Source organism: Ailuropoda melanoleuca, chromosome 1 (genome assembly GCF_002007445.2).
Source record: "Ailuropoda melanoleuca isolate Jingjing chromosome 1, ASM200744v2, whole genome shotgun sequence".
Taxonomy (NCBI): Eukaryota; Metazoa; Chordata; class Mammalia; order Carnivora; family Ursidae; genus Ailuropoda; species Ailuropoda melanoleuca.
The window spans coordinates 199,218,532-199,238,895 of record NC_048218.1 but is presented as its reverse complement, the minus strand read 5'-3'; the positions used below and the strand labels follow the sequence as shown (position 1 = coordinate 199,238,895).

Below are 20,364 nucleotides of genomic sequence, written 5' to 3'. Positions count from 1 at the left end.
GCCTTAATTCATTGCTGGGGTGTCACTGGGGTGCCACTGCAGATTTCAAGCCCTGGTTAAGGGGATGTCCTGATTCTATCATCTCTATGTTAATATTAGCCCAAATTGACTCCAGACAAATAGAAAAGGGGTGAACATTACTCCGAGAAACTGCAGTCTGAACGCTAACGTGCGCACAGGGGAACTTGAAGAAAATAGCTGAGCTGATTCTGCTCCTGTCCGAGTATGTCAGCCACATTAATCATCTTCCCTTGCAATAAAATTGAGCAGGAGGTCATCAAAAAATAGTAAACATGATCAGGAAGATAATTTGAAGTACTGCAAAATTTGCCCCAAGTACATACGGTGCCTCCAGAGATCTGCTAGTGGGGGCAGCAGCTGTGTAAGACCTTCGAATAAGTGATACATGTGCACATATATATGTAAATATAAATATTTACCAGTAGGGTACATAATCAGAAACATTAGGAAGCCGCGGGTCCATAGGATTCTGTGACATTTTCCAACCTAAATCTCAGAGGCATGGAACACCCAGCAGGACACACCGATCAGGAAGCAGAGAGGGTTAAAAAGAGAAGAGACAAAAACGAGAAAACAAAATAACTAAGTTTATTTGTCCTCCTCCACAGAACATTTTCGCTGAAATAGTCTCCCCGACACCAGGCCCAGCTTGCACGACTGAATGGCCAGGACTCTTCCCTCCCTTTACTTCCCCAAATAACCCAAAGCTTTTAAAACAGATGCGTGAAACAAAGTCAGAGTGAAAAATATTGGTATGTCTTCCGTGCATCCCAATTTTAAAATGTTTGAGCTGCCACAGGAGAGGCTGTCGGGAGTGGCCCTCAGTTCTGAGTTGAAGGCCCACGGCATGCCCACTGCTGCAGTCAGTGGGAGGACACTGGTCCTTTCAGAAGGAAGGGCTTTGCTGCCTCCAGGATGTCCAGTTTGGGGTCCAGTGAGCGGCCAAGCCCCTCCAACACCATGATGGCAAACACAATGGAGGCAAAGTTGCTCTCTAGCTTGACCTGAAACAGAAACACACTGCTTCTTTCCAAAGCCATTGATCTAGAGACAGTATCCTGGGTAACCAAGTGACTGTCTACTCCAGGCTTGCTGGGATTTCTACCGTCCACCTGATACTCTTTCCCCTACCCCATCATTTTCGCCACCATGTCATCTACTCACCCAACCTCCCATCTACAAGAAATAATAACAGAAAATCTGGGGGATGCAGCATGTACTTCTCTAGGGGTGTGTGTGTGTGTGTGTGTGTGTGTGTTTGAATGACTTAAAAATACAATGAATATGTCACAGCTATACCAGAAACTATAAATCTACATGAGGGTCATTCTTCAAGATCTGCAGCAGCCTTTTTTTTTCCCCAAGATTTTATTTATTTTAACACAGAGAGAGAGTACAAGCAGGAGGAGTGGCAGGCAGAGGGAGAAGCAGGATCCCTGCTCTCGATCCCAGGAGCCTGGGATCATGACCTGAGTCGAAGGCAGACGCTTAACTACTGAGCCACCCAGGTGCCCCCAACTTCTTCCCCTTTGGAGCCAGGTTAATAGTAATAGCAATTTAAGTGAATTACTCAACTAATTCTCAGAAGTACTATCATTATCCCCATTCTATAGAAAGGAAGCCGAAGCACAGGTGGTTACGTGACTTGCTCACGGCCACGGTGTGCGGGAGAGGATTGCCAGGATTTAAACCTAGAAGAATAAGAATCCATTTCTCAAATGGACTGAAGGTCGGGAAACTGAAGGTGGACTCGGGGAAATAACGTCTGTTAAAAGGAAAGGGTCTTTGTCTCAGTTCCGGCCTGAAAAGTTGTGTGGGGCATCAGATGGTGCTTGACCACCACCGGAAATGCTTTCATTCTCAAGCTGAGTGGTGAGTTCTCCAGTGTTTGCGGTATTCTTTCTATCTCTATGTTCCTGGCCACTATTTTATTAAAAAATCAAGTGCCACATGAATAGACATTTCTCCAAAGAAGACATACAAATGGCCAACGGGCATCTGAATAGAGGCTGAACGTCACTAATCATTGGAGAAATGCGATCAAAACCACAGTGAGATACCACCTCCCTGCCTCCGTTAGGAGAATTATCAAAAACAACAGAATAACATGTGTTGGTGAGGATGTGGAAAACCGGATCCTTTGTATTTTGATGGCGGGAATGTAAAATCATGTGTGGAAAAGTGGTATAGAGCTTTCTCAGTTTAAAACTACAAAAATACCATGTGATCTTGCAGTCCCACTTCTGGGTAAATATACAAAAGAACTAAAAGCAGGACCTCAAAGAAATATTTGCACACCCATGTTTCCTGCAGCATTATTCATAACAGCCAAGAGGTGGAAGGAGCCCAAATGTCCACGGACGGATGAACAAATAAAGAGAACGTGGTATATACATACAACAGAATATTCTTTAGTCTTGAAAAAGAAATCCCGTGACATGCTACAATATGGACGAACCTCAAGGGCGTTATGGAGAGTGAAGTAAGCCAGTCACAAAAGGACAAATTCTGTACATCTCCATTTATACGAGGTACCTAGAGTCACCAAAATCATGCAAACAGAAAGTGGAATGGTGGTAGCCAGGGGCTGAGAGGAGGGAGAAATTAATCGGGAGTTGTTCAGTAGCTATAGCTTCCATTTTGCAAGTTGAGAAAATTCTAGGGGCGCCTGGGTGACACAGCGGTTAAGTGTCTGCCTTCGGCTCAGGGCGTGATCCCGGTGTTCTGGGATCGAGCCCCACATCAGGCTCCTCTGCTATGAGCCTGCTTCTTCCTCTCCCACTCCCCCTGCTTGTGTTCCCTCTCTCGCTGGCTGTCTCTATCTCTGTCAAATAAATAAATAAAATCTTTAAAAAAAAAATTCTAGAGATTTGTCATATGATAATGTGAATATGGTTGACACTGATGAACTATGCACTGGAAATGGTTAGGGTAAATTTTTATGTGTATTTTTAACTATAATTAAATATTTTTAAGTTTTTATTTTTTTTAAAGATTTTATTTACTTATTTATTTGAGAGATAGTGAAAGTGAGAGAGATCACAGAGGGAGAGGGAAAAGCAGACCTGCCGCTTTTCCCAGTTAAAGCTTTTTCCAATCCCATGGTGATATTTAAGTCATTTTTAAGACAGAACTTGTCAGGGGTGTCTGGGTGGCTCAGTCGGTTGGGCATCTGTCTTCGGCTCAGGTCATGATCCTAGGGTCCTGGGGTCGAGCCCTGTATCAGGCTCCCTGCTCAGCAGAGAGCCTGCTTCTCCCTCTCCCACTGCCTGCTGTTCCCACTGCTTGTGCTCTCTCTCTCTCTCTCTGTGTCAAGTAAATAAAGAAAATCTTTAAAAAAATTTAAAACAGAACTTGTCAAAAGTTTTGGAAAGCATAAAGCTTTTCACCAAAACCCCACCAACAAAGCCAACTCTAGAGTCAGAGACGGGTGTTGACCGTGGCTCTGCCATGCACAGTCGGTGGGACGTGGCGAGTCACCTAACCTTTCTGTGCCCGTCCCTTCGTGCGGATAATACGGCAGAGGTCATACCTGCCTGTGGAGATTGTCCTGAGATCTGAATGAGAGACTGGCTGAAAAGCACCCAGCACGACCGATTCCAGGTGGCAGGTATCCCACATGTGCTCGCTGTACCTGTTACCCCACAAATCCATGGCATACTTGGGGAGACCCTATTCTGTGTGTGGGTTTGGTTCCGAGCACACAGCCACTGCAGACCAGTCGTGGAGCCGCAGAAAGAGCACGGGACTGAGAGACCCAGTTGTGTGTCAAGTTTTAGCTCTGCCCGCAAGACCCAAGGGAGCAAGCGGACCTCCCTGCCTCCATCATGCCTTCTGTAAGATGAAAGCACTAGGCCAGACAACCTTGTGACTCGCAGTTGTGTCTTACGATCCTTGTCAAATAGCTGCCTTTCCCATGCAGCGGTTCACTATCAGACTGAAAAGCCTCAAGAGAAACAATGGGAAAGGCCATCTTCAGATGAGAACCTTCCCCTCCCTGCCCTAAACACCTTACACCCTTGACTGGCAGCCTGACTCTGAAGAGTGGCCCAAGACCACCCTCCAGCACAAGGAGACAGAGCTCGAGGCAGAGGCCAAGGTGAAGAACCGTGAGGTCACCTCCCTCCAGGGGGCTAGGGGAGGAGGCAAAGGCCAGGACAGCCCCACTGGGGCTTCCAAATGCACTGGGACAAGAGGGGCCTCCTCTTGGGCCGCCCCCGACTCTAGGAAAGAACGAAGAATGACTTACATTGAGACTAAGCATCATTAATGTGAACTGAGGAAGGAAAAGGTAGGAAAAGCCTGAGTGAGACGGTTTTTGCATTTCTAAACACATATTCCTCTAGCCAGGGATCACGAGTACTTGGACTACTAGACTGACAGGTGCCCAGACTAACTGTGGCAAGGAAAAGACCCCGCCATGACCATGCCAGGAAACAGAAACCCCACTCGTCACACAGACTGGTACAAAAAATGTTTGCACAACTGAGATATCCTGTAGGAGAAGTACCTCTCAGCACCCTGTGGCCACCCGCCGGCTTCCCCAGACCCCTCCCCACCAGCCTGACCAGAGCGCAGGGCTTGGCTCCGCAGGGCGCCTCACCTTGTGAGTCATCAGTAACTTAAAGACATTCGACAGAAGGCTGGAAACTTGAAGCTGGAAAACAGAATAGAACTGACTGCAGAGCCCCTCCACCGCTCCTCTCCCTTTCAGGCCCTGTCCTCCCACCCACACCTGCTCATATCCGTACTTGCAACCACCCCCCACACACACACACACCAGCTGTTGGACAAATTCCAGAAAGGACCGCACACGCACCAGCGCAGCTCCCATCACACTAGTGAGTTCAAAGACCCCTGCCAGAATCGAGCCTGGAGGCCTGTCTACCCCACCACTCCCAGCACACACAGAAATCACATCTGAATCCATGAGATCGGCCAGGCTGGGGTGCCAGCCGCCAGTCCTCACTACCAGGGCTCCTTGCTCTGACTCGCTCCTGCTAGTGTAGACTGTGCACTCGGTGAGAAAACAGTCAAGTTTGCTAGAACTGTGTCTAAAACACAAAGTGGGCTTTGGTTCAGGTGTAAATGAAGGACATGAACATTAGGTATGTCCTTTGGCTGCTCAGGGGCCTTAGTCCTCCCTCCCTCCCTGCTCAGCTGAGCCCCTGATCCAGGCGAAGCAGGAGAATGGCCATACCCGGGACAGGGAGGGGTTATGGCACTGTAAATGTCACTGCCCCAGCAGCCACCCAGGAGAACCAGGTCAAGGAGCCACTCCTGAGAGCCAGGGATTCCAGTGACCTGCCTCGCACCTGGAAGATGTGGGCAGAGGACAGGTTTGCGCTTTATCAGCCTTAAAACTCAACCCCACCTAAGACCTCTCCCCATAAAGAGGGTCTCCCTTCAACCTTTGCTCCATCCAAGGGCCAGGGCAGTAAACACCCCACGGCCTCCACCCCTCGAGTGGCCTGCTCACCTTTTCCAGGGTGATGGTGTTCTTCCTGGCCTGGGTCACCAGTGTGCCCATCTCAGCCTTGAACCCCTCCACGTCCCTGCACTCGCTGGCCCGGGCATGATGCAGGATGAGCTCGGCCACTCTCTGGCCCTACAAGACATGAAAGAAAGGAACTTGGTAGAGTCAAGAGGTCATAAAACTAGATGCTCTGCCCAGACTTCCCCATATCCTCGTTGCTTCCACCCAGGGTTTCAACCATCCTGCCTTTGACCACCCATCCTTTCATCAGAATACCTGGTAACCCGCCAAAGACTTTGAAAGTCTCTGTCAGTTGGTGGAGCCCCCGTGCTAGCCTGGCCAGGGCCACGAGCCGTGTTCACCTCCTTCACCTTCAATGGCCACGCAGGGCACGGCAACAAAGCCAGCGTCCTGCCGCCCATGCTCCACGAGGCCCTGCTGACTAACCAGCCCGTCCCCAGACAGCAGGACCTGCCTCAGGACCGGCCCGGCCACACTCACCTTGTCGGCTCTCTTCCTGGCTGAGGAAAATTCCCTCCTCACGCCTGACCCAGCCTCTGAGCTCCGGCCTTCCGCCTGCTCCTCCACCCTGGGCACCCTCGGACCAGAGCCTCCCGGTCCCCCTGAACACCCTAGCGGTCACTCCCAGAGCCTTTCACCTCCCACAGCGCCACCCGGGAGCCGAGCTCTTTCTCTCTGGCTGTGACCTTCCTTCACCCCAACCTGTGCAGGGGAACATCCCCCCATCCTCCATCTGCCACTGCACCTCAGTGTTTAACCTCAGCTCAGGGGACACTTTCCACTGTCTCAGGCTCAAGCTTTTGGTTTGTCCCCTCAGAAGGCACCCAAATAAGCAGGGGCTCCCCTGAATTTCACCTTTAAAAAAAAAAAAAGTTTTTTCTTTGCGAGGGTCTTTCTTGCTGGAAAATTCCACACCAGTTGCTCAGAGGGTTTCTTCATTGTCACTCAATAGAGGTTGTGCTGAATCCCTTTCTGTAAATAATAATTCTCAACCACCGGAGCCCCTCGCAGCCACAGGGTCGAGAGTCAAAAACCACTCCAGGGGCGCCTGGGTGGCAGAGCGGTTAAGCGTCTGCCTTCAGTTCAGGGCGTGATCCCGGCGTTCTGGGATCGAGCCCCATGTCAGGCTCTTCCGCTATGAGCCTGCTTCTTCCTCTCCCACTCCCCCTGCTTGTGTTCCCTCTCTCGCTAGCTGTCTCTATCTCTGTCAAATAAATAAATAAAATCTTTAAAAAAAAAAAAAAAGAATGATTATCATATGGGACAGTGCAAACCTAGAATGATCNAATGTTGTCTGAGCTGCTGCTTCGCACCAGCCTGCCGTCTTGCAGCAAACGGCACGGGCCAGGCCAACTGGTACTCAGACATGAGGCCAGTGCTCCCAGTGCCCACCCACATGCCTACTGATGCAGGAAGAGAAACTAGCAGAACGAAACAGTATTCAGCGTGGAGCCATTTCCTGCCCTCTTCCCAAACCATGAGCGGCTCAGAACAGGTGTCACACATGGGCATCAGCATATTCTGACTTAAGGCCCCTTGGACGGCTTCTTCCCCCCCACCCCTTTCACAGTCCTTCCCCTCTCACTCCACTCCACCCGCGTCCATCAGGAGCACCAGAGGCAAATGTAGGCATTTACAAGATTGACGAGGGCCGAGGGGCTGCGAAGTTTCCAAGAGCCTAAAAGATCGTCCCCAACTGCTGCAGGCCCAGTGGGTCTCACCTGCCCCATGGCCACAGCCATGAAAACGGCCCGGAAGTTGCTCAGGTCAGTGGCCTGCAGCTCCGCCACGATGCCGGCATCCAGCAGCACCAGGCGCAGCGGGCAGCGGGCGGGCGTCACGGCCACCACCAGCGTGTCACAGACATCCATCTGCTGCAGCTGTGCCTCCTGACTCTTGGAAAGCCCGTCGGCCCCCTGCACCAGGATGTTCCCAGGGTGGAGGTCTGCATGGACGAAGTTGTCCTCAAATATCTGGAAGGAGATCAGTGCTATTCAAGGCAGAGTCAACTCCACCATCACCACCAGGCCAGGTGCAAAAAAGCCTCCAAGGTGACAGTAAGTTCCCAGCGACTGAGTACAATGACAGAGAGGTGTTCATTTCATAAAGCCTCACTGCTTATGTCATGCATTCAGAACTTGTACTGGGACAGGCCCAGTTGACATTTTTAAGAGAAAAGTTACTTTCAAAGGAAAGAACATTTAAAAAGATTATAAGGGAACATGAAAAATCAAAGACCAAACTGCATTTTAAAGGACTTATGTTTTTAAGATTTTATTTATTTTAGAGAGAGAGAGAGAGCATGAGCAGGGGGAGATGCAGAGGCAGAGGGGGATGGAGAGGGACAAGTGGACTCTGCACTGAGCATGGAGCCCAATGCCAGGCTCGATCTCACAACCCTGAGATCACAACCGGAGCCAAAACCAAGAGTTGGACATTTAACCAACTGAGCCACCCAGGTGCCCCACAAAGGACTTATTTTTATTCTGTGATTTGAGCAGTTAATATTCTAATTAAGAATAATTATCTACCCATTGTTTAAAGATTTTCCCCAAGGGCGCCTGGGTGGCTCAGTTGGTTAAGTGACTGCCTTCTGCTCGGGTCATGATCCCGGAGTCCTGGGATCGAGTCCCACATAGGGCTCCCTGCTCAGCAGGGAGTCTGCTTCTCCCTCTGACCCTCGCCCCTCTCATGCTCTCTCTCACTCTCTCTCTCTCAAATAAATAAAATCTTAAAAAAAAAAAAAAAAAGATTTCCCCCAAATTCTATGTTCTTGTAATTCATGGAACTACCTTTTTAAAAAAACATTTCATAAATCAGACTTGTTCTCCATTACCTCCCTCTGCCCATCACAGTGAAGTCTAACCGGGATAACGACAACCCATCCTGGCACACAGAATCGAGTGGGCTGGGAGAAGTGGCTTTGAACCTACTAAGCAGGAAAGAAAGCCCCAGAGACTACGACGGACGGCAGTCAGGGGTGACTTTGTGGGACAGGAACCTGCGTCCTGTGAAGGGTCATCTCTGGTCAGAAACCACCAGCAATCCTTCTAAAGGGGAATAAGAAGAGCCCCAGAGGAGGGTGCAGAGAGCTGCCGCTACAGAAGCTCTCTGGGGACGACTCCTACTGCAGCCCCAGGCCACAGAGAGACCCTCCAGATCTGGGTTCTGGCTCTGAAGGAGATAGGAGAGGCTGCTGCCCTGGTGAAAACCCTGAGAACTAGAGAAGCCAGGGCCGGCACACCTGCTGGATGTGGGGATGAAAGGCTGGCTGACCCCCGACCCCAGGGCCAAACCTCCTGGTACATGGCTGTCAGCTTAATCCCTCAGCTTTCGCCCCCATCCTCAATGCTGCAAGCTGGAGCCCGTCATGATCTCCCATCTCCTGGGTGCCGCTCGATGCTGCTTCTCCCTTCCCTGCTCCCACTGCAGCTTCCCCTCTGGCCCAAGGTGCCTCTCAGAGCCCTGGTGCCGGGCACAAAGTCCTCTCCCCACTGAGCTCCCACCGCATGGACGGAGTGGACAGCCGGCTCTCCCCGCACAACCCTGCCGCTCCAGGAGCCCCTCGGGTGGGGACTGCTGACTTTCCACCAGAGGCTAGAAGTGGAGTCAGGGCCTGCTCTGAGCTCCTGTTCTCACCTTGCCCCACTTTGGCCACCGGCCTCGCCCCCCACGGCTCCACGTCACTCACATGGGTTCTTTCCTCCCACTCTGACCACACACCTGGTTCCTTCTTACCCAGATTCTGCACCCTCCAGACCTGGATGCTCAATCCTCTTTCCTGCCCACAACATGCCATCCATCCCTCGACCGCTGTCTTCCGTGCCGCCACCAGGAAGAGCTCAGGCCCTACACTTCCGTACTGACACGTGAGCTGCTATCAGTGCGTGAAAGCTAACACTGTGTCCTTTTACCAGTGTCATTTTCATCGTCAGGCTGTCCTCTCATAGATGACACCTAGATTTTACATCTCAGCGCAGACGGTGCCGCTTCCTGAATAAATCACGAGGCCAGGACGGGCCCCTCCTAAATGACCCTGTGGTACCTGTGTATCATTTCCTTATTGGTGGCCTGTCTTCCCAGAGAGTGGCAGTTCCATGAACACTGTAATCCTGTCTGTTTCGCTCACTGCTGTAAATCTAGCGCCTAATTCAGTGCCTGGCACAGAACAAACGGGTGCTCAACGAACTGCTGAATGAATGAATGACCACTGAACACACGGTATCCTCGGCTGTTTGTCTAAACTACAGGCACCGTGGGCCGGGCCTGGGTCTGGCTCCCCACTCTTCCCACAGCACCTGGCCTGGTGACAGAGTGCATGCCCCCAGGACCGTGCTTAACAGAAGGGTACAGCACGAAGGGGCGTTCTGGTCGGCTCTGCTATTTCTGAGCAGACTCTCAACGTGGCGGCTTGCTGCTGTGCTCCCCCCCGCCCAAGGCAGCCGACCCGTGTGTCTGCTGTCTCCCCACTCACAGTTCGACCACATGTGGGGCCAGAGCACCCTCTCCAAGCCCATGAGCTCACCATCTTCAGGAGCATGTTGATTCCCAGCCGCGCAATCTTCTTCTTCAAGTCAGTGGGAATCCCCGCCTGCTGGTAACTGGACACAGGCACACTCTCCTTTAAGGAAGGTCAGGGAAGAGAGAGCTTGACCCTGGACAGCCTGCCTGGTGTCCTCTCCTCATCCCCGCGTGACACATCGGCGCTGCCTTCCCATCCCTGCTCTTCCCAAAGAGTTTTCCCTTCCTTACGATCCCCCTGAATCTGACACCCACAAGTTCATTTTAACCTGTTTGCTTTTCCCTTCTGTAACACTTCTCAAAAGAAAACAAGTCCCATCGGCTCATTATGGAGGAAACCCGTGACTCCGCCCCCACAGGTAAGAGACGCTGCAATGTTGTGAGAGAAGACAGGAGCAGCCCCCAGGACAGCTAGTTTCTGATCAAGAATCAGCCAACAGGGAAATGAGTGAGCTCTGTAACCTTGAGCAGGAAAATTGGGAGGAAGAAAAGGGAAAAAGAGAAGGAAGAGGAAAGTAAATCAACCTTCCACGTAGGTTAGTTATTTGTCAAAGTGCCCATTGAGATCAATCCTGTTATTCCTCAGTAGCAAAGAGAAGAACTAAAGCCCAGAGAGTTTAAGTAACTTGCTCAAGGTCACACAAGCAGTAACAGTGGGTCTTTCTTGTCACTTCCCTGGAGCAAACGTTACCATTTTTACAAAGGAGGCCGGACCGGGCAACAGCTAAGGCCAATGATGTGACACCAACACTTGCTGAGCACTTTCTCTGTGCAAACTCTGTGCTGAAGGCATTTTGCATTCAGTGTGTCACTGACTCCTGGGACAAGCCTATGAGGCAGGGACAGGTGCCCACCATTACACAGGAGGAAATGAAGTCACCAGCATACAAAATGGAAAGATTTTCAAGTCCAGAAAAGTCTGAGGCCACGTCCAGGCTCCCAGCCACCTCCCTACGCTGCCTTCCCACCCAGTGCCATATCCAAACTCCCCTCGGTTTTACAGACAGTAATCACATGCTCTCTTGGCTTTTGTCTTTTCAGACGGGAGCCTTCGGAAACGGAGATGGCCCAGCTGTGAGTGAAAGGCACAGCCCAAGGAAGCTCTCACTTACTTCGTAAGTCTCCACCAAGACATCCCTGGTGACAAAGGGACGCAGAGGGGTGGGGAATTTGACAGAATTCACATTCAGGAAGTTGCACTGGAAGTGTTCTAGATTCCGAGCTTCATAACGCAGGTCAATCTACAGGGATGTGGAGAAGAGGTGAGGGATGATCTGGGCACAGGGACAACAGCATCTGCACCGCCAGAGAGCTTAGCCAGTCACCACATCCATTGGCCTTCCCCCCACCCCCCACCCCCCTTCCTGAAAAAATGCCTGGGGCGGGGGGGGGGGGGCCCCCGGGGGGNACCTCAGGAGGGGCGGTTTTGCCTCCATGAACCGCTGGAAGCTGCAGTTGCAGACACCCCTGCAGCCCTGGGCTTGGCTGCCTCCCCGCTATTCCCTCTCTGCTCACCCCCCTTCACTCCAGCCCCTATGGCCCTTCCCCACATCCCAGGGGTTCATCTCCACTGCTCTCCAGCAGCCATTCCCCTCTGCCTGCTGCACTGACCCTGCTCCCTCCACTCACCAAGGCTTTCGCTTGCCAGACTCAAGGGACTGCTCCCATCTTTATCCTAATGATATCTCGGGGCGCCCGGTACTGGTGCCGTTGAGAACCCCCTTCTTCCTGTACAGCTCTTCTCCTGGCACCCGCTGTTTACTTCCCGCTATGATCCTCCCCTGGCACACGCTGATGCTCTCTCAGCTGCTGCCCTTCGCCAGCCTGTGCTCCCCCTCTCCATCCCCTCCGTCCTCAGCTAACACCTCCTCGCGACAGTTCCACACTTCTCTTCAAGTTGTAGCTTCATGGACACCCAGAGCCCCTTAAACTCTGTGTCTAAACAGAACTTCCTGCCCCCGCCCCCATGCGGCCAGACACCTGGGCGTTACTGCACATTACTTCTCTCTTGGCCTCCACACAGTGGGCCAAGTACCAGTGGCCTGCAGCCTCAGCACTCTCAGATCCGGTCTCGCGCTCCAGCCCACCATGGCTCCCAAGCTGACTCCCAACCAGCCACTGGAACCCTAACAGATGCACCTGAGTGGGGCTCCCTGACTCCCATTGTCCCTCTAATCCATCTGCTGGTGCCCCCCTATTACCTGCAGGATGAAGTCTAAATTCTTGAGAGTGACATCCAAATTGGCTGTCTCCTCAGAGCCATGGCTTGTGCCTCCGGCTTCCTCTCCGGCCCAGAACTCTACCTTCCCCCAGTCTGTATGATGCTGAACATCTCAGTCCACCTGAGCCTCCCCTTCTCTCCTTCGCCTTCCTTATCCTCGCTGGCGGGAATTTCTTCTCCCATTTGGTCCAACTGTAAACACCACTCACCTCCCAAGACTCAGCTGGAGCCTGGGGAGCCCTGACTCTCAGGACAGAATGACCACTTCCTCTCTGGGCCCCAGCTGAATCCAGCTGAACCTGGAGAGACTTCTTTAGGAGTCTCTGAGATCATGCTCTATTCGCAAATATTTACAGGTCTGCCTATTATACCTTCCTTATGGACAAGAAAATCTCACTCATCAACCCATGCTGTCTATCAGACTTCTAGAAGAGGAACTGAGTTTCACATGGGTGGTAGGACGGAGAGTAATGCAGAGATGGTTGTGGGAATAGAAACTATTTTCTCTCTTTTAATCTTCTTTTATTATCGAAACTTTATTACTCCATTGCATACACCAAAGCTTTCTAAACATTAAAATGCATCCCTGGGGCTTAAAATCTTACATCAGAAGACATAAATGAGGACCTAGCACATTGCTCCTGAAAGATTGCCAACTTCCACACTCTCCAACGGGAGCCAGGGCAGTTGCCTACTCAGAGCCCTGACCCCCCAAAGTGTGTTCACTAAGTCTCACTACTTAAACAAGGATTCCAAGGGTCCTAGACAGGGAGGAGGACTTGTTTACTCAAAAGCCCTGGAAAAGAAGCAAAGGCACAGTGCGTGACTTCACTAATTCTTCTCACCTGGGAGTTCAGCGGCTGCCTGTGGCTGAAGGCCCCACTGCAGTCCTGCACTTTCCTGCCGGGAACTAAGGAAGAGGGCTTCCCAAGCACCCTCGCAGTTACACTGGGCCGTGGCATTCAAGCTCTGGCCTGTGGACTCAGAAGACCCCAGTTTCTAATGGGATCCTCCAGGATCTCCTCCCCATTCCGTACTGACCCAAGATGATGCAGGTTGAAGATGGCCCTGCCCAACTTGGGCGGAAACTGGGTCCCTGAATCACTGTGGAGTAGAGCTCCCTCTCCCTCTTTCAGTTCACGGGCATGGACTTTTGATAGAAGCAAGAAATCACCTCATGGCATTCGGCCTCTGAGATCTGGGCATTCTGTGTCACATCAGTTAGCATTACCTACCCTAACTACCACACCATACTAGCCGTGACTCCCTGGGACATAACGCATCCATTCAGCATTTGCTAAACGGCTGATGGCAAGAACTATGTGAGATGCAATTTGCAACTGGGGGAAGGAGACTTCACCTGATGGACCATGAGCTTCTCAAATTCCTCCACGATCTCAGGCAAGCTAAGCCACTTGATTCCCGGCAAAAGCGCAAGGACCCGGCTGCCCATCTTCATCAGCAGGAGGTCCATCTGCACCTGAGACAGCAAGCCGGGGTGCAGCACCTGCCAGGAAGAGGAACAGTGAGGCAGGGAGGGGCCGGGAGGGCACATTCACCCAGACAGGACAGGCGCCCAGCATCAGGGAGCCAGGCCAGCTTCTCATCAGAGCAGAACGGATGTGGTCCCAACACCCGGGATGCCCCTGCCTCCCTCGCTCCCGTGTGCCTTCGCTGAGATGCCAGGGCCAGCTCTCTGTGCCACACTTTGCTGGGAAGAGCAGGTGGGCTTTTCCTTCCAAACGCATTAAGTTTAGGTCAGTGGCTCCCCAACATTAGGGTACACCAAAGTCACCGTGGAGTGCCCGGGGAAGGTGTGGATGGCCAGGCCTCCTCCAAGACCTACTGCATCACCGACTCTGGGGATGGGGCCAGGAATCTGCATTTTACTCAGCACACCAGGTAACTGAGTCGGGTAGTCCAAAGCCTGAGTCAGAGAAGGATCTAGAGTCACAGAACCCCAGCAAGGATGCACTGAGGTGGGATGGAAAGAGTCTGCTTTCAAAGGCCTGTTGGTTCCCAAACTGGCCAAGCTACTCAACCTCTCAGCCTCCTGTTCCACTTTTTAAAACATGGAGATAGGGGCGCCTCAGTGGCTCAGTTAAGTGTCTGCCTTTAGCTCAGGTCATGATCCCAGGGTCCTGGGATGCAGTCCCGCATTGGGCTCCCTGCTCGGTGGGAAGCCTGCTTCTCCCTCTCCCTCTGCCCCTCCCCCCTGCTCATGCTCTCGCTTACTCTCCATCTCTCTCAAGTAAATAAATAAAATCATAAAAACAAAACAAAACATGGAGATAACAGTCCTTACCCCCATATCAAGTCCTTTCAGGAACAAAGCGGAGATACAAATAAAGAGATACAAGTTAAGCAAATGCCTACCTCAAAGGCAGCTAGTACAGACTAAATAATGCATCTGCCATGATTGACACCTGTCCTGGTACACAGCTGGCATCCACTCCTTTTGTCTTCCACGGAGCAGATGACATTTTGGTCCAGTGTTCCCCAAACATGCCTGCTCATGGGAATCACTGGCAGCATTTATAAAAAGCCAGGCCTCAGGCCTTGGAAAGTATGATTCAGTAGGCGTGAGCAGAGGGTTGTTTCCAAGGAGGTGTAAGAGAGCATCGAGGGTACCTGCTCCTGGGGTCTGCCAGATCCCTGGGATCATGCCGAACGGGGATGGAAAAGTGTGGAGACAAAAATGATGGAGCCCAGGCAGGGGTGACTAGAAATGAAGAGAGAAGGAAGCCACTTCTGTAAAAATGAATACCGCCATCTTGGACTCGCCACAGCACGTCTAACCTAGGCAGTCTCTTACTTATCCTGGCCCCAGAGGAGTGGGTCGGCCGGGTGGTGGTTCCTCCACCCACAGAGGCAGCGGACCCCAAACCCTCTTCATTTCCTTTATCAGACTCTTCACACAACCACTCCCTCGAACCAAGAAATACAGCGTGCACAGCATGGGCACACAAAGGTTAAGCTAATAAAAATCAGTGGAAGGCCATGTGCGGTAATTTGCAAATGGGGGTTCCTGACCGAGGACAGCTCTGGGGGGCCAGTGCCATTTTAGAGACAGCAAGGGCCAGCTGAAGACATCCGAGCACTTACTTTCACTGCCACCGGGATGAGGTGATCTGGCTCAGGTTGGTGGGCAGGTGCTGAAGATGGAGACAGGACTGCATTTGATCCAACCGGGTCAGCTTTAGGGAGGAGCAGCCTTTCTAGAAATGACTGGTCAGCAAGACTTCCTTGATACCCCCACCCCTTCCCCGGGTGTCCAAAGAGCTCTCCCAGCCTCCCAACTGCCCCAGCTTCTGAACACGACTGCAGGCGGGAGGCCTTAGCAAGTCTCCAGACGCTGTCATTCTCCAGGAAGGCAGGATTGGCACGCGCTTTGTACACTTGGGCCACACAGCCTGAACCCACAGGTTCCTTCTTCTCAAAGCAGAGGACCCTCCCCCAGTCTTCCCCAAATGCCTGCCGCAGGAAGTGTTCAGTGTGAGTCCAAGGGTGGGGGGTCACACGGACATGCAGCTTAGAGAACTGGGCACAGAAAGCCTCTGAGAAGAGATCGCGCCGGGTGCTGGCCCACTGGCCCAGTTTGATGTACGTTGGGCCGGAGGTCTCTGTGGCTTTCAGAAGCAGGTAGAGCCAGAGGCTGGAGACACTGGGAGCCAGGTAGGTGAGGGGGTAGAAGAGAAGGAGGGGGAAGAATTTCATCAAGAGAGCTCCAGCCCGGAGCCAGATACGGAGGTGCAGAAAGAGGCATCCTAGCCGCCCCTCTTGGGGGACTCTCTCCAGTGGCCCTTTTTCAGCTAGGTCACTCCAGCCGGCTCTTCGCTGGCACACGCTCTCAGTGCCCCCCTCACCGGTGTCCCCATAGGCTGAGATAAGTTTGGGTAAAGTACCAAGCAGAAGCCAACAGAGTCTGGCATTACGAGAGCACCCAGATGATCTTAAAAGGCCGAGTTCTTTTCTGAGCTCAAAACCCCTTAAGTGCGACAAGCAGACTCTGATGGAGAAGCGCCAGGGGGTCACCATCCTCTCCCAGAGGTCCCCGGCCTAGCCTGCCTGCCCTCGACTTAAAGGGCACCCATCTATGCTCACGCTTTAGGCAAGGCTGACATGAGTCCAGTGCCACAGGTGAGTATCCCACTTAAAAGTGGGGTACCAACGAGATCCGGCGCCGCTCAGACCCCTTGCGCAGGCTAAGCGTGGGTAGGTTAGGCGCAGTCCCGCTCTGCAGGGCGCGCCCCCTAGGCAGCGCAGCCCGGCCCCTCCGTGCCCGCTCCACACCCCACTCCCTCCCAGTACCTCGCCTAGACCTAAGGCCCGAGGCCGGCTGCGCCTTCGGGGGCTTTCAGAACCGCACCGACTAGGAGAGCAGGAGGGGCCAAGACAGACGCCCGGCCAGGCCCAGAACCGGGACGCGACCTGCGCGAGGTGGCCCCACGCCAGGTCGGTGGCCGGGCACCCGCCGAGGACAGGAGCGCAGAGGGGCTGGGCGGGGGTGGGGGTAGAGGTCGGTGCGGAGGGCCCGGGTGCCGAGAGCCGGGGGGTAGCGGAGGCAAGGGTGGTGCGGGGGAAGAAGGAAGGTACACCCGGGACAAAGGGTTGAGAGCCGCGGCGTGGGAAATGCGGGGGCAGTGCGGACCGCCGAAGACCCGGGTACCGGGGTGAGGAAGAGCTAGGGGCCGGGAGGTGAGGGGTGCAGAGGTCCAAAGATGAGGGCCCGAGAATCCGGACGCCGACAGCGGGAAGGGTGTGCGGAGGGCCGGCAATCGGGATAGAGAGAGTGGGGAAAGAAGAGTAGAGAGGGTCGGGGATCGCGGTGAGGAGAGCGGGGGAGAGGGGTGCGGAGGGCCCCCGAGAGCCGGGGAGGGCGCGCGGAGCGCCGGGGTTCCGACGCGGAGGACGCGGCGCCCGGGTCTTCCGGGCGCGCCCCGCTCGCCCGCTCGGGCTCCGCCCCTTAAAGCGGAAGCGGCGCGGACACCCTCAAAGGCTAGCCTGGCCCTCGGGTCCTGGATTCCAAAAATAGATTTAATGCAAAATGCGAAGACACCCTCTGTGACCTCCCCTTTTCCATTTCTTTCCAGTCTCCACCGACATCTTTGTAGCTTTCCTTACAAAAGGCATGGAAAGGCTGAGACGCGCAGTGAATTGAAAGGCCATTCGGCACTCAGGTAGGGTTTTCAGCTAAGCAGAATGTGGGGAGCGGCGGGGAGAGGTGATCCTTGCACCTAGGGTACCAGGCTGCATTGATTTGGGAAATGTGCTTGGACCTTGAGGAGTGGCTCCTGAAAGACCATACTTATTAATTTAACCAATACTTTTTGAGACCAGTACGTATTTCTTAAGCATAACTTAATATTATCAAGGCTCCATAGTATGTATTGAACTAGGTATCATGCTAAGTCCCGCAACATGGAGACACACGGAGACACACATCTTGCCCTTACAAGTTGATCGCTCATGAGGGAGACCCCACAGCGGAACACATAATGTGCAATTTCAAAGTGTGGCAAGAGCATGAAAGAAATGAAGAATTGGGAGAACCCCAAGGATGGCAGCTGCTTTGGAGAGGAAGGGTGGGAGGGTGTTCAGACATGTAAAGAATAAACCCCTCAAGAAGGAGTTGAGTGTGAGGATTTGGGGGTGGAGGGTTGTTTGTTTTAACCTTGAAGAACCAAAGGAAGGTCATATGGCTCTAAACAGCAAGGGGGAGAGAAACAGAGGTGATGGTGGGGGTAGTGGGGGCCAAAGCAGTGATATTGTTGGGGGGGGGGGGCAGCTTCTCAAGGAGCTATAGTCACCCAAGCAGGTGAAGTTGAGGGACTCTTGGGACCCATGTGAATGTCAGTGAGGAGAATGATGTCATCCATATTAAGGCACATGAGCAGCAAAATCACACCGTTCTATCCAATATGAACCCTAAATCAGAATTTGTAAGGGCAGCCTTTAAAAATCGCAGATGTTGATTTGCGGTCAAGCTGCTTCTCACATGGGTCATTTTATGTAATCTGGTTCAGAATTAGTAACAGCACGAATGTATTTGGGATGATTAATGACGTTAGAGACGAAGTATACAAACAGACACTGGCCAGATATATGACAGTAGAACCCGGACCCTCAGTCTCCAGCCACCCACCCGGACAGTCAGGGTGAGGTCAATGCCTGCCAAGTTCTCTAATTTTCATCCCCCACTTCCATCTCAGGACCAACCAGAGAAAACCAAATGTCTTCTCCAAACCAATCACAGAAAATGTCCTGGTTGTGCCAACAACCTCCGATTAGGGCACACCTGAAGCCTTTTTTTTCCCTCTATAAACCTAGCATTTGAGTCTCCACTGGCATTTGAGACTCTGCCACGTGCAAGTGATGGTGACTGACTTCCTTGCTATAGAAATCTCTGACTAGCCTCTGTTTGTTCTCATTTGGGTGGTCTCCATTTTTGTTTTTGGGGGGGTTTTTTTGTTTTGTTTTGTTTTGTTTTCCCACAGAAATTCTCTTTACAGCTAAGCCAGCTACCTGTTAATAGTTTCTACTTCTTGGAGACGGTCCTGCTGCTGCTGTTAACTCTGGTACCACTAGGTGGCACCATCCTCTCGTGAAGTGCACCGAAGCTTCCTCCGCCTTCCCAGACCCGACTGAGAAGAGAAGAATCGGGTGGGCGTGGAAAGAGAGTTGCAAACGCCCACCTGGCTGTGCTTATTTTCTCACAGGATCCACATGACTGTGATTTTGGCATTTCCCATGTAACATTGTTACAGAGCAGGTGTGATGCAGGGCAAGTACTTGCTCAAGACTCCCGGGGGAAGGTGATGGAGATGGCGAATTGGCTCCACAACCAATTGTTGTCAACCTCAGCACGTTTCACATTTGGGGCAGGATAATTCTTTGTTGTGTGTGACGGGGCGGGGGCTGGACTGTGCCTTGCTTCGCAGCATCTCTGGCCTCTACCCAGTTGATGCCAGAAAACCCCCTTTTCCAGACTATGACTTTAAAATATGTCTTTGAACGCTACCAGATGGCCTCTGGGGAGCAAAGTTGTCCCTGGGTGAGAACCACCGGGCTTAGCTCCTGTGGAGGACAGTTCTCCGTTGAGACACTTTCAGCAATTCCCCCCTCAACACACACACACTCCTTTTCTTCAGAATAGGGTATCAGGGAAGAGAAGGCCCTGAGCAGGCCTGCACCACACACCCCTGCAGCACCACCCCAGCCCCCCTGCATGAGGATCCCTGTGGGGAAGATGAGGCCCGGCTTCCCCTCCCCGCCCCCACCCCAAGCCAAGGGGATTGTCAGGCAAATAAGAAGTTCCAGGACTGACTCTTCCCCACCCCTCCAGCCAGGTCCCGCTTGGTACACCTGGCCTGCAATCAGCTCCCAAGACAATGGGACCCTGGCATGAAAATTGTGGCCCTGGGCCACCCCCATGCAGCTACTCCCATCTGAAACAGTGCTGGAGAAGGAGGACACTGTGGGGCGAGGCTGCAGCAGGCTAGCCCACTTCCCTCGCTCGCTAGTGTGGCAGTGATTCTCACAGCCCTCCCTCACATGGGGCTCCCCAGCCGCCTTCCCACTTCCTCCTTTCCTTCTCCTTAGTGGGGTTGTCATGGGAATTTCTCCTCCCCTGGATTCCACCTTCTGGCTTGCTAGGGTTGCTCCAGCACCGTCCAGGGGCAGGTGCTGCCCTTGTGCTAATGCCAGGTGACCCAGGCAGGTCCCCTCCCTCCTTGATGAAGGGCTTGGCCGTGCCCACCTTCGAGGCCCCTTCCAGCTCTGCTCTGCAGGGCCCCACTGTGCGTGTGCAGCTCTGCTGCTCCCAAGCCTTCCACGTCTCTGCCCTCCAGCCGGCCATGGGAAAACTGTGGCTCCCACGGTGGTCCTCGTGGCCAAGCAGCAGGGGTTGTCCTGGGTCAGACTGCTGGGCCGGTCCAGGCTCCGGCACTCATTCACAGTGGCCTTGGGCAAGGCACTACCTCTTTTCGGCTGTTTCTTCACTGATAAAAGAGGCTGAGCTTAGAACCTACCTGCTAGGTGATCTCTGCAAAGCCTGAGCATTAGCTGGCACACCTCAACCATACAGGGAAAAGCAGAAAAGATG

The 20,364-nt window shown here is 52.9% G+C and overlaps 1 protein-coding gene across 2 annotated transcripts; it reads right to left on the bottom strand.

The window, feature by feature from the left end:
- Positions 1-16,334, bottom strand: ADCK2 (aarF domain containing kinase 2). 2 transcript variants are annotated; one of them, XM_019794080.2, is made up of 8 exons: positions 15,366-16,334; positions 13,621-13,767; positions 11,152-11,280; positions 10,044-10,139; positions 7,240-7,491; positions 5,501-5,629; positions 4,625-4,678; positions 1-507 (listed from the first exon to the last, which is right to left on the bottom strand). In XM_019794080.2, the coding sequence occupies exons 1-8, from the start codon at positions 16,296-16,298 to the stop codon at positions 298-300; spliced, it is 1,950 nt and encodes a 649-aa protein (XP_019649639.1). In that variant the 5' UTR covers positions 16,299-16,334; the 3' UTR covers positions 1-297. The 2 variants fall into 2 exon arrangements, with proteins under 2 accessions (XP_019649639.1, XP_002914236.1); XM_002914190.4 differs by lacking the exon at positions 1-507 and adding an exon at positions 592-1,025.
- Positions 16,335-20,364: the final 4,030 nt, after the last annotated feature.